The sequence below is a fragment of the Simochromis diagramma genome, unplaced genomic scaffold (assembly GCF_900408965.1).
Source record: "Simochromis diagramma unplaced genomic scaffold, fSimDia1.1 OVJJ01000026.1, whole genome shotgun sequence".
Lineage (NCBI taxonomy): Eukaryota > Metazoa > Chordata > Actinopteri > Cichliformes > Cichlidae > Simochromis > Simochromis diagramma.
This window is the reverse complement of record NW_024386985.1, coordinates 8,919,740-8,932,328: the sequence shown is the minus strand read 5'-3', so window position 1 is coordinate 8,932,328 and position 12,589 is coordinate 8,919,740. Positions and strand designations below refer to the sequence as shown.

Here is a 12,589-nt window from a genome sequence, read left to right as displayed (position 1 = left end):
CGTAAAGAAATCTGAAAGTAAAGTCTTCCCTCTATACACTGGGCCACAGAAAAACTAGCAAGCAAGCAAAATCAGAAGGTTTAAGGGAAACATAACGATCAGCATGATTTGGTAGGGATAAGTAACATAAGTGTGCTTATTTTCAAGCATGTTTAATATTAACTTTGTATTTGGTTGCTCTTCTAGTTTTTGACTATTGATTAGATGTGAATAATATTTTATGGAAGAATAAGTATTCATAAATAAGTTAATGGGGAATATTCGGTCCATCCAGGACTGATTATAGTCAAAAGAATGTGGGTATTTTCTTCAGTGGTAAAATATGCAGTAGTATGGCTCTGTTTTGGGACCTCCCTGCCCTTTCATACGGAGTACTGACAAGGAACATTGAAGTTGGATTGCAAAATAGCTTGCAGATGAAGAGCAAGTTAAAGTAAAATAATCTGCACAATGTGATGTTTTTCGGGAGTAAGTGCAGAAGGTGTAAGTATAAATATAGAAGGCAAACAGCTGAGCCATCACCTGATGTGAGATAGCTGAAACCTGCTGGGACTGTGAGTGCAGCTTGACTTCATAGCCTCCATAAACTAATACAACCTCTACGAAGATTTCATGTATCACGGTGTGACGATAACTTTTTCTTTTATGAGGTGTCTCAATAGACAAGCATGAACCTTTACCTGTAGGCGTATAAAGAAAACCAACCCTGGATACCAGCAACACTGACACGTCATCTGCTAATACATGTGCACGCATCTGGATTAGAGCACACAGATTTACAAGCTTAAGGTGTTACTCCGCCAGTCTGTCATGAAAGCACTTTACAGGTTGTCACGCGTTCACAGTTAAACCCTGCAGAACAGGTGAGACAATAACTCTTCCCATGATGGCCCTGTCCATATGTTTAGATGCAACAGATGTCTCACTGGCACGCAGTATTCCTCAACTGTTTAAGCTCTATATTTAAGGGCCTGCTATGGGAACCATGGTTTATTTCCCAGACAAGCACACACAATCAAATGAGCTCCAATGCCAAGAGAACTTTGGGTTGCCTTAAATAACAAATGTGCTTGAAGCAAAAGGTCACATTAACTAAACATTTTTACATTGTATGCTTAATCCTTAAAACAGTTTATAAAAAGACAAACAAAAAACTGTCCGTACATGTTTGTTGCTTGTTCTTTTATCCTGCTTGCAGTAGTCTGAAAATATCACATCCATCAAATTCACTAAGTACTAAAGCACATAAATCAGCCATAATTCATGTCATTGTGTAGTAACGCTAGATGTAAAAAAGCTGAATTCCAGATGCAGTGAGATAGTGTTTCTAGCTTGCTATCCATCACTTCACTGCCTTGTGGTAAAGAACTTTGCTTTCCATTCAAACACGAACCTTGGTTCAGATCTACCCAGACAATCTGGGCCTCTCCCCTGAGAATTTCCTATAATTCTTAATGCTGATGTCTGGCCTCAACACCGGACATCAAACCCAAATGCCTACCAACCCAGCTCGCTGTTCCTTCAGCAGAGAGAAACAGCAGGTCTGTTTTCACAGCTCGGGTCTCCTGCAATCCCGCCTGCCTGCCAAGTCACACAGCGACTTCCTACATCTCATCAGCCCAGTATTATTAAAGCAAAAGTCATCCCTTACACAGGCTTCCAGTATATTGTTCCTGTGATTTAGAACGTTTTATTTTAGATTTATGAATATGCTCTTTTCATTTGAAATAAACACTAGCGATTTGCGATTATCTAGCAGCTGTTCTCTGCTCGATAATAGCCAGTGCTGTGAAAACACTGCATTTTTGGGAGCTATTTGCATGCATGACTTTCAGTAGTAAAAGCTTAAATGCACATAACTCCAGAAAACTAATGACGTAGCATGAAAGCAAGTCTAGACACTTATCCTTTAAGCTAACTAAACTGCTCACTCTGATAATTAAACTCAATCCACACTGATCCTCACTGCCTTTGTGTACATACAATAAAACAAAAGCTATTTCACGATAAAACCTTATTTTAAATATACAAGACGTTAGTGTAAGAGTTTCCACACTGTGTCTGTCTGCTAACAAAGTGGTTTGTTGGAAAGTCTTATGTAAAAAAACCTTCTGTAAAAAAACAAACAAACCCAAAAGTAATTAAAGCAGCAAAGTGGGATTACTTTCTAAAGTTGCTGCATTGCAGAATATTGCAGAGTATCTCAGACTACATGGACACTGAACAAACAGGACCTGATGAACTGAATGAAAAGCCCTGGGTGCTTTAAGCTGAGAGTGGTCAACCTCTGTTTATAGAGGCCATTTGAGGAAACGGTCTGGCAGAAAGATGACCTTTGGCTAATGGCATGGCTGCTGGTTTTACTGTGTAATTACAGATTTTAAAGGGGAGAGGGCAGGAGAGGGGTGGCTTACACTGCCTCACAGTTGGGAATTGATTGTTTCTAGTGGCGTACTTGTGATGTTTTTGTGGAAAAACTCACAGAGAACCAACTTTGCTGATATGCTGCTAGTTGAAGAAATCCCACACATTTGTTAGAAATGTAACCCTCGTACACGAAGTTGCTGTACATTATGTTATACAAATTAGATTTGGAAGCTAAAGTCAGTATCATTGTCATTGGTATCTATAATATTAATCTCATATTCATTTAGGAAAGAAATTTAAATGGAATGTAATGCCCGTTATAATCAAAACCTAAAATTCAATATGAATCATTTAACAGGATCTTCTGTTCCCATCAAGGTTTGAACCATTTTGGACAACAACCAGTTAGCTTACAACTAACTTGCTCTTGTCCCTGTAGCAGTGGTTGATGTTAGAATGATTTAGCCCTATGATTTTGGCTTCTTTCTGGGTCTTTATGAGTCCAGTGGTGCTATTTTGGGGGCTTTTGTTTTTTTTTGTTTTTTTTACCCTGGGATTAGTTTTGATGTGTGTTTAGGTTGGAGGGATAACACCAGATCTTATAACCCTTAGTGGGATGGTCTGTGAGGCTTCCATCAAAGGGTTGTAAGGCCCTTTAGCCTTTTGCAATTCAGTGGTAATATTTTGCTGATTGTTCGGACTTCTGTTTTTTCTTTGTTGATAATAAATGGTAAAGTTTTTTGAAACTACTCAACTCGTTTTGGTTATATTGGATGTCTTTCTGTAGGGTTGTAACATCATTTCGTGGCTTTTCTGGGACTGTCTGACTTGCTGATGTGAAGTTTTAATGAGTTTGATTTGTTGTGTGTCTACTATCGCTTTGCCTCTTTCATAGTTAAATTAACAAGGTCTACAGAACATGTGGCACAGCTCTACAGCATCGTCCTCATAGTCATATTTACCTGTAATTTTCTGCCTCCTCCACTATACTCTCAGCTCTGGAAGCACAGAATTAACAAGTCATAACATTTACATGAACACCAGATAGGAGCAGGTATCAAATCCAGCACACATGCAGTGAAACTGGACTGTGCAATGCAGGAATCAAGCTTTGCTGCACTGTAATCAAACTGTAGACCACATGCAGACAGACATAAGCCACATCAATGCCACACTTAACCATCTGCTGTGGTTTTCATATACCAAATTAACTGTTTTATTTATATTTATATATATATATTTGTTTGTCGCAAATCACCTTGTGGCTAACAGTTGGCATATAGTGGACATCCAGTCTGAGACCCAACAATGTATTTACCGAACTGCATGTGTATGTCAACCAATGGTTTTCATTGGTAGTATCTTCAATGTCTCATCTCAAAATTGGGAACTGCTTTTGGCCGTTTATCTTACAAGAGGCTGAATTTCATTCACATCTGTTGGTGTTGTTCACCACATTTCCTCTTAACTTTTACCAGAACTAAAAAGATGAAATATTGCAGGTCAAATAAAACGAAAGAACATTGTGAGGGCACTTTTCGGTAAAACCAAAGTTCTGGCTGTACAGCATCTATCCATTAAACAGAAGAAGGTCAAGCAATTTAAGTTTGTTTTTTTTACATATACTATTTCACTTTGTTATTTGTTATGTCATGTGTACAGCACTTTGTTTTCAGCTGAGAGTTGTTTTGAAAGTTCTATATAAATAAATTGCTTGCTTGCTTGGTGTAGTACCTTCCTTGACAACCATACATAATTTCAGTTAAACCTTTCAGTTTTAAAGTGCCAGTACATGATAATTCAAGGATCATTTAGGTCATTAACTGGATTTCACTAGTGTCTTTCTGAAATTTGGAACCAATTCAATGCATCTGCAGGCTAGCCTGGGTGATCCGGGGCAGAAGGATCACTATGGTGATATAGGAAACCCAGTGGATTACCAGTATATGTTTCATTCAGCCTTTAAGAATCATCGGTGTCTGTGTAAAGTCTAATTAAAGTCCAATATTTGTTAAGCTCAGTGGACCAAACTGCCATCTTTAAAATAATTTCATTAGGATAACTCTAATGTGAATATGAAACAATACCAGTGTGGCACCCTAGAAGCATGAAGGGAGTTCTAACCACAGCTTCCCTGCTTTTAGGACAAAGGTGGAGTTTTGTTACATGTCCAAAAAAGAAATGCATCTGCTAGGTGGGTAAAACCCATGCACAAAAGGCTTGTTAACTGCAGACAAAACACAGGACTTTTGAAAATAAAGCCATACCCTGTCCAGCCCTTATCTAATAACCATGACATCCTACCTGATCCCTACAGAGCTGTCAGAAAGGTGCTCAGGAAAAAACACTATACTCTGTCCTGGGCTGGGCGTGCAGTGCGAGGTCAGACAGAAACAATAAGAGCCATCCAGCAAATGCCACTCTGATCTGTTTACAGGCACAGACAGACAGCAGCTCCCAGACTCACCCTGGCACACACGATGCCACACATAAAGGCAGAGGAATGCTTTTGTTCTGAAAAGGCCCGGGAGTCCCCCTTTAACCCTCCTGACAAAACTGAGACTCAACACTATCATTCCCACCACACCTCAGACGATCATCCAAGTCTGTCTCCCTCCCTCCAGCAAGCCCCTTGCTGCTGAGTAGCATACACCGTAGGCACAAACACATGTGGACAGGACCGATACTTACAGCTTTGGTTTAGGTTTGGTAGGCAGCGGAGGCCCGTCTTTCCCAGGGGATGGAGACAGCTTGCCTGGTGCTGGGGATGAATCTGGTATCACAGGGGCTGGACTTTGAACTGGCATAGAGATATCTGTTGTGGGATCAGACTGTGGCAGAGGTGGCGGTGGGGGCGGTAGTGTGGTCTCTTTAGGAAGGCTTGGAGGTGATGGTGGATGCAGGGTTTGGCCATTTTGCACAGATTCTTTCCCTTTGTCCTCCATCTCTGTGCTCATCTGTACTGGAGGCATAGCTGACACACTGGGCCAGATCTCCAGCTCCTTGATCTGGAGAGTCTCAGCGCTGGGCTGAGGCAGCGTCTTGGGTGGCAGCTCCAGGAGGCTGATCTCGGTGGGTGGGGGAGGAGGAGGGAAGGCTGATGCATCCTCAAACCCTGAGCTATCACCAGACATGCCATTACTGGATGAGTCCTCAGCTGCTGAGGGAAACAAACAAGAAGAAGGTGGATTTTTGTTTTTTAACTTTAATGTTTAGTTTTTCTTCTAGCCATCACAGACCTTATAAAGATCACACACACACACACACACACTGCATCACTGCATATCTGATCTGAAGCAGCAGCTGGGTCCAGTCAGTTCAGTCTGATGCAATTCCTGTTTATTCAGCCTTTGCTTTAAACTGTGCGGTGAGTCCCGTTCTGTACATACACAGTTCTGTCTGTGAGCATGCACACAGAAATATTTGTGTCCCGCTCCACTCACAAATTTCACCTTTCCCTCACATGCGACATAACAACAATACACACAAAAGAAGACAGTGATCTTCTAAAGACCTACCATGGCAGCTTTTATTAATGAATGTAAACTGCAAGACCTCAGGGGAACTACTGGACTATCAGTGCTAGTGCAAAGAGCCTGAACTGACTCCTTTGCCAGATTTCCTCTGTTTTGGAAAACTTCATCTTTATTTAATTTTATCTTTTGAAAAACAAGGATATTGGCGTAACCGTTTAAAGCCTATTAACCCTCTGAGGTCTAACTCATCAAGGTATTGAAACATTTTATTTTTACTGTTCTCCAAAGAACAATTAAAAACAGGATAGGGTTACGGTCATCTAGGTATGATTCAGACCTCACAGTGTTAAAGCCCAATAAGGAGAATATAGGTCATCACCAATGGATTTCTCAGAAATCAACCATGATTAAGATGCTTGCCAGCAAGTTCTGTTACTAAAGCCTGAAAATACAAAGTCTGGCAGCACGACGGCACCCAGAACCTGAAACTAGAATCATTGAAAACAAACAAGTTAGAGACCAAAAAGTCTGGCCTTCAAAATTGCCAGGACACATGTAGGAAATTAGTTATTAACTCTGAAATTCCTCCGGATTTGGGGGATTTTCATGTGACTTCAACAATGGATAATACTGAAACCACAACTTAAGACAAGGATGTCAAACTGTCTTTAGTTTATGAGCCACATACTCCCCAATTTAATTCCAAATGGGCTGGATCAGTAAAACCAGTGAATTATAACATTTTTTAAATCATTTTTTTCTTTCTTTCTGTGTAGAGAAGCTTGAGTAAATTCTGAAAACATTAACAATCAGTGAAGCATCCGTTTACGAAACAGATGAGACGTCTTAAGAAAAATAAGTGCATTTTCAACTGTAAGTTTCAGTTTTTCCACGTTCAGTCATTCTACTGTCATCGCAAAGAAACGCTATTGTTGTGAATAAAAGAAATGCATCTGCACGGCTCCTTGGCTTAACCAATCTGTGGTATGGCGGGTGATCAGTAATGTCTTAGTTACAAACAGAGCCGTAAAAGTGACAATGATTCAGACCTTTGGCTCGAACAAAATTAAGAGTTCTGAAAACCAGTCTCATGATATCATCCATTCCAACATCTCGCAACAAAAAGCTTCCTGCAGATACAGTAGAAAAATCCAAACTGATTCAGTTCTACAATAATATTGCACAATGCAAGGTTGCGCAGTGGACCAGATGTAGATTGTTGGTTCTTGCTGAGAGGCCGTATGTTGTGACAGCTTTTTGCCTAACCCATATGTTTTGGAGATGGGGAACAATGTAGTCTTTTGAATTTTCCCCCTGGTCATCGAACATACTGGGATGGGTTTGGCACCTTATGGTTTATATTGCATGACCAGTTACTGAACCTGAAAAATATAAGTCCGGTAAGCAACCAAGACAGAGATAAAATGGTCTAGTTTTTAAATGTAGCTGGTTATTGAGTCTTTGACTTTATGTGGGGAATTAATATGTGACTCCAACATCTCAAGGCACTTCTATATTTGCCTCATTGGCTTGTTAATATGCTGATAATGTTGTTCAGTCTGTTTCAGACGCACCTGGGGTAACGGTGAGTTGGGCTGTGCTGCTAACAGAGCCATAAAGATTGGAGGCAGTGCAGCAAAACAGACCTCCGTCCTCTGGAAAGGCCTCGGCAATAACGAGGGTGCAGATCTCCTCTAAAAAACAAAAAAAACAAATAAACCACACCTCTGAAAAAAAGTACATTTTTGATGATTAAGAGAGTTGAAGCTGAGAGACAGAATAAACACAGGCGTGAGACACTGAGACTTGACTTGTTGTGACTTGATTTGTTTGTGATGAGCAGAGTGACACGTTGACACTTGATTTGTTTGTAATGAAACATAATAGAGATATCACATCAATATGGGGATGAATTACATACACAGAAGCGTGATGATTGACATGTCACGTAGACTGATGAATCACTATTCAGACGCACGGAGAGCAGGGAGAAGATGAATAAGCACAGACGTAACTATTAATGAAGAACAGCCAGACACGAGTGCAGATGTTCAGGGATGTCTGAGTGATTCAAAGCCAGAAAGACGCACCTGAAATGACCCCTGAGTCACACAGGTGGAAAATATCTGACATAAATTAGTGTGTGTCATTGTTTATGTGTTGGAGTTAGCAGATGATGGGGCTTCAGGGACTCCCTGTGACTGCAGCAGATGCAATAATGAGTGTTGTGTCAGATTTATTGACTTGTGATCTTCTGTAGTTATGACCTAGGCTGCAGTTCAGCTTGAGTCTCCAGCCAAAGTTTATAATCCATTGCTAAATTTAACCACTGACTGCGGCTGGGAACATGAAAGCAGAGTAATTGATAGAGTAGTTCTTGGAGGAACTGAGGTGACATACCTGGCTCAGCTGCAGATCGAGGCTCTAATTTACAGCAAATAACAGACAGGGAGGAAGAGAACAAAGACATTATGATTATTAATGGATGTGAAATCAGTTTAATTCTAAAATCTAAAAAATGGCTTAGCTACAACAGTTTGCTCAATTGTCTCACTTTTCTGGAGAATACGAAAATCAGGAGAGTCCTGGATCTCGTTTCCCTGGCGGTACCATCGGACCTGCAGAGGAGGACTTCCACGAACCCTGCACTCCAGAACCACTACCTGGCCCTCAGATGCCTGGGCATCCTGCAGGAGCTGCACACAGGAAGGAATGATAAGCCAAAACATAATGAAAAAATAAGAGAGAGATCATGAGAAAAAGGAGCGAGTAATAGGTGACAAGTACAGAAGAAGGAGAAAGATGGCATGGCAGTAGCATATATGCAAACAGCAAAGTGGATGAACTTAAGAAGCTACAAGGCTATCAAAAAAAATAAAAGCTTATTTTCACAGGACTTCCACTTTAGCAAACCAGGAGTCCCCTTTAATTGGCTCCATCTGGTCCCTTCGTTTTGTGCCTCAGGCAATCAGATAATGTACCTTAATCTGGCTGTTTACTCCATATATTTCATCTTTAGTCTAAAATGAGCATCCGTTTCCTTCCAAATAGCTGTCACCAAGTGCCGAGACTTAAAACGAGCTTAGATCACTTTGTCAAAATTGATGAAATTATTTCTTAAATATTTGGACACTGACAAACCGAATGTCCTTAAACAAAAGTCATTGTTTCCAACATCTGTTAATCATCATTGATATGGATGTGCACTGGAAGTTTTTGAAGCAGGATTTTTATCACATCACCCAACAATTACGTGATGGTTTTTGCTTCATAAATAATCTCAGTTCAAAATAATCCAAATGCATTTTATACTGGCCTTGGTGCAGCCATTTATTCTATCCGCTGCCTGTTACAACTTGTTTTAGCTCCCTTCACCCTCACTTTAAGCCAACTCGTCTCTGATTGGCTGCTCCTAATAGACATAAAATTTGAACAGTGGGTGGGCGGGGCTTCAGGGCAGCCAGAGTCCATGACGATATCTGCTCTCACTGATCATACAGAACAAAGAGGAGTAGGAAAAAAAACATCCTGCTGTCTCACAGGGATTACTTGTGCAAACTCTGACCTCAATACTTGGAATTTTGGCCATTATAACACTCCTCATTTATAGAAAAGAAAGGCCTAACAGCTCCCTTTTAAGTTGGCTACCATAAGCTAGTACTTTATTAGTATAGCTTTTCTTATAACAGAATAAATTACACTCTTTGTTTGTTAATTATTAACCCGTCTAATATTTTCAGTTGTTTTAAGTTTGGTATAAATCAGGGATTTCAAGCTAATTTTAGTTCCTGAGTCAAAGCCCATTAAATCAAGTGACCCTAACCAGTAAAAACATTGCAATAAAATGTAGCTTTATTTTAGTGTGAGTAAGAAGAAATAAACAGTGCCTGTTAATGAACCATCCATTCACGATAAGTAATTGTAATATCAACAGTATGTCAGGTTAGGTGTGCACTGGAGTTCACAGTGAATCTACAAAATAGTTTTTTCAAACTAAAAAAAATTAAATAATTTGACAAGATCCAGAAAATATTTTTAACTTTTTATGCATTAAGTGCATATGCACATGTATGTGTGCTTTAAGGGGGATAAACCCCCCACATGGGTGCTCTTTATTTCCCAGTTGGAGGCCCTCTTCTTTACAAATGACCACCTCTGTCCAATTAATCACACCACAGCTTATCAAGTTGCAGAAGTTAAGAAAAAACACATCCTTATGAGAGCTGAGGTAAAATCCACGGTGACATGGACTGCTACATCCCTCAACAGGAGGCACTCAGTGTCAGTGTGGATAAATGTGCCTCTCACTCTGTGTTTCTGGGCATACTTTGAGAAGAGCATGGGTTGAATGTACATCATGGGTGTGTGGGTGTATGGGTGCGCTGTAAGGGTGACATCACAGTGCTGACTTCACTACAGGCAAACATCCTCTCATCGAGAGGATTAAAGCTTGCTATAGTTTTGAAAGGAGGCTGGGTGCGGGGGTGAAGAAAAACAAGTGACTTTTTGTAATGAAGTGCAAAATGATTTAGAGACTGACTGGCTCAATGAGAGTGAAAGAGACCTGACCCTTGTGGGTTTGGCGGGCATGTTTGAAGCCTCAACTCGTCTCATTCCTGCCATCACATGACCCACAGCCTGAGGAAAAGAGGGAGATGAGGGCTGTTGGAGGAGTGCTGAAGAGTCTGAGTTAGAAAACGACGTCCTGGAGCCTGAAGAGGAGGAGCTCCCATCAAAGTCTATGTTTTATCTGACCCGCACTGCTGAAAGCCACAGCACTGCATGCTGTTATTATGGGAAGACAAAGAGTCTGAGGACAATGTTTAACAGGTTCTGTGTTTGTATGTGTACATGCATTGCATGCATGATGAATTGCATGTATCCTTTTTATGGTTTGGGTAAAAATTCCCTTGTTCTTTTTAAAGGAAATCTTCATGGTATAGCATTCAAATATGTCAGACAATGGCAGGCTTCTAATTTTGCCACAGCAGCAATGAGTTAAAAACAGTGCTTTATGTATAGACTGTACATAAAAGATAGACATAGAAACCATGATGTCACCCATTGTTTTGTAAAGTAAAGTTCTGGGGCCTCTACTTTAGCCTTGTGGTTGTCGTCTTGATGTTTTTTTTGGAGCCAGACATGACGTATATGGACGAGATTTCAGAGTTATTAGCTAAACTTGGCATGCTTGGTTAGTGAGCTGCATCCCCAAACTATACAGGTACACCTGCAAATTAATGATGAATATCATATAAATAAAATCATTTCACTCACCAAGACCTGAGCACAGACTTCTTGGATGTGCTGTTAGTATAATTAACCACACACGAAGCCACAATGGTTGTCAGATAATTGTATTAAAAGTGCTTCAGGGTAACCAACACCACAAATGTTACCTAAACTTCCAGTTCAGTGACTCACATCAGTAACTAGCAACAGTATCGACAGCAACATAAAGCTCCCAAGCCTTTAGTAATGGTTAACTTTAAGTCTCAAAGCAATTCAAAGGCTAAGTAAGGGTAAAAAATAAATTAAAAAAAAGCTACTTTGGCTGGTTCCTTGCCTCAAGAGTACACCACAGTGGGTACCTCTATATATTTAATTTTGACTTTATTTAATTTTACATCAGATGCCCTTCCTGTTTAAACTCCAAAAGAAATTTGTGTTTCAGTCTAGCATTGAAGAAGCAACCTTTCACTTGTCAAGCAAATATGTGTGTACTACACTGAAAAAAACATAACCTTTTGAGAGAAATTAGCTATAGCTCGCTAAACTGCCTCAAGTGGCCATTCAAGAAATTGCAGTTTTTAAGCACTTCTACCCTGGCTTCATTTTTCAGTCCCAGAGGTTATTGGTTATTGTTGTGGTTGATTATTATTGGGGGTTTTTTTTAGCAGTCACACATGTTCATGATGTTTGCCATGTCTACTTACGTTTTGTGTAAAGTATGTTACACAAAAGTGTATGCACACTTACCTTGGTGAACAGAGGAGGGCCTGAGACTTCACCAGCATAGAGTGATGAAACTGGGCTCTGCATCTAGAAGACAACACACATTTACTTTTCCAAACAGATGAAGTTATTTAAAGAAACGGAAAGAGAAAGAAAGATGTTTTACCCGCTGTGGAGGCTGAGACAAGGACTGCACCAGGGTGGTGCGATGAGGTAGCACCTCAGGGGTTTTGGGTGAAGATGAGCGTATTGTTAGGGACATCGAAGTAGTCTTCTTCTGGACTCTAAAACAAGGAAAAACACAAACAAAAACTTATTTCTAGAAAGAAAAAAAAAGAGCAATTTCAAAACTCTGTACGCTTTTATTTAAAATATAATGCTTGAAGGAAAATTGCCTCCACAGCAATTAAGATGATATCAGTGATCTTGGCTTCAGTGGGTAAACATGAATGGAAACAGAAACGAATATCAGGAAACAGTCCAGATGCAGGGAGATTTATACATAAGATAATAATGAAAAACATTTAGAAAAAGTGAAAGGACTCAGGGACTGCAAAAAATGCCCTATTGTAAAAATGGAATTGGAATTTCATGCCCAAAATGTCGTTAAATTAATACATATTTTTCACGATTGGAGAGGAAATTGAATAAAACTAAAAGTTAAAGTCTCATGAATTAAAAAGTTTAACATTTGGAAATAAGTAAGAGACCAAACATCTCAGGTGATTTTCCCACCATATTAACCCTCCCCAGGTCATTACTGTGATTGCTGACTATGTTCTGGGTCAGAC

At 40.0% G+C, this 12,589-nt stretch overlaps 1 protein-coding gene across 6 annotated transcripts in view; it reads right to left on the bottom strand.

Moving 5' to 3' along the window:
* The window catches only part of palld (palladin, cytoskeletal associated protein), a 69,127-nt gene that overhangs the window by 28,688 nt on the left and 27,850 nt on the right, over positions 1-12,589 (bottom strand). For 4 of the 6 annotated variants that reach the window (XM_040039817.1, XM_040039821.1, XM_040039816.1 and 1 more), the window contains 7 exons: positions 11,965-12,082; positions 11,823-11,885; positions 8,398-8,539; positions 8,244-8,267; positions 7,418-7,537; positions 5,059-5,527; positions 3,330-3,365 (listed from right to left, as the gene is read on the bottom strand). In XM_040039817.1, coding sequence (XP_039895751.1) covers positions 3,330-3,365; positions 5,059-5,527; positions 7,418-7,537; positions 8,244-8,267; positions 8,398-8,539; positions 11,823-11,885; positions 11,965-12,082 — 972 coding nt within the window. The remainder of the gene's footprint in view (positions 1-3,329; positions 3,366-5,058; positions 5,528-7,417; positions 7,538-8,243; positions 8,268-8,397; positions 8,540-11,822; positions 11,886-11,964; positions 12,083-12,589) is intronic. The other 2 variants (XM_040039819.1, XM_040039820.1) reach the window with 2 other exon arrangements.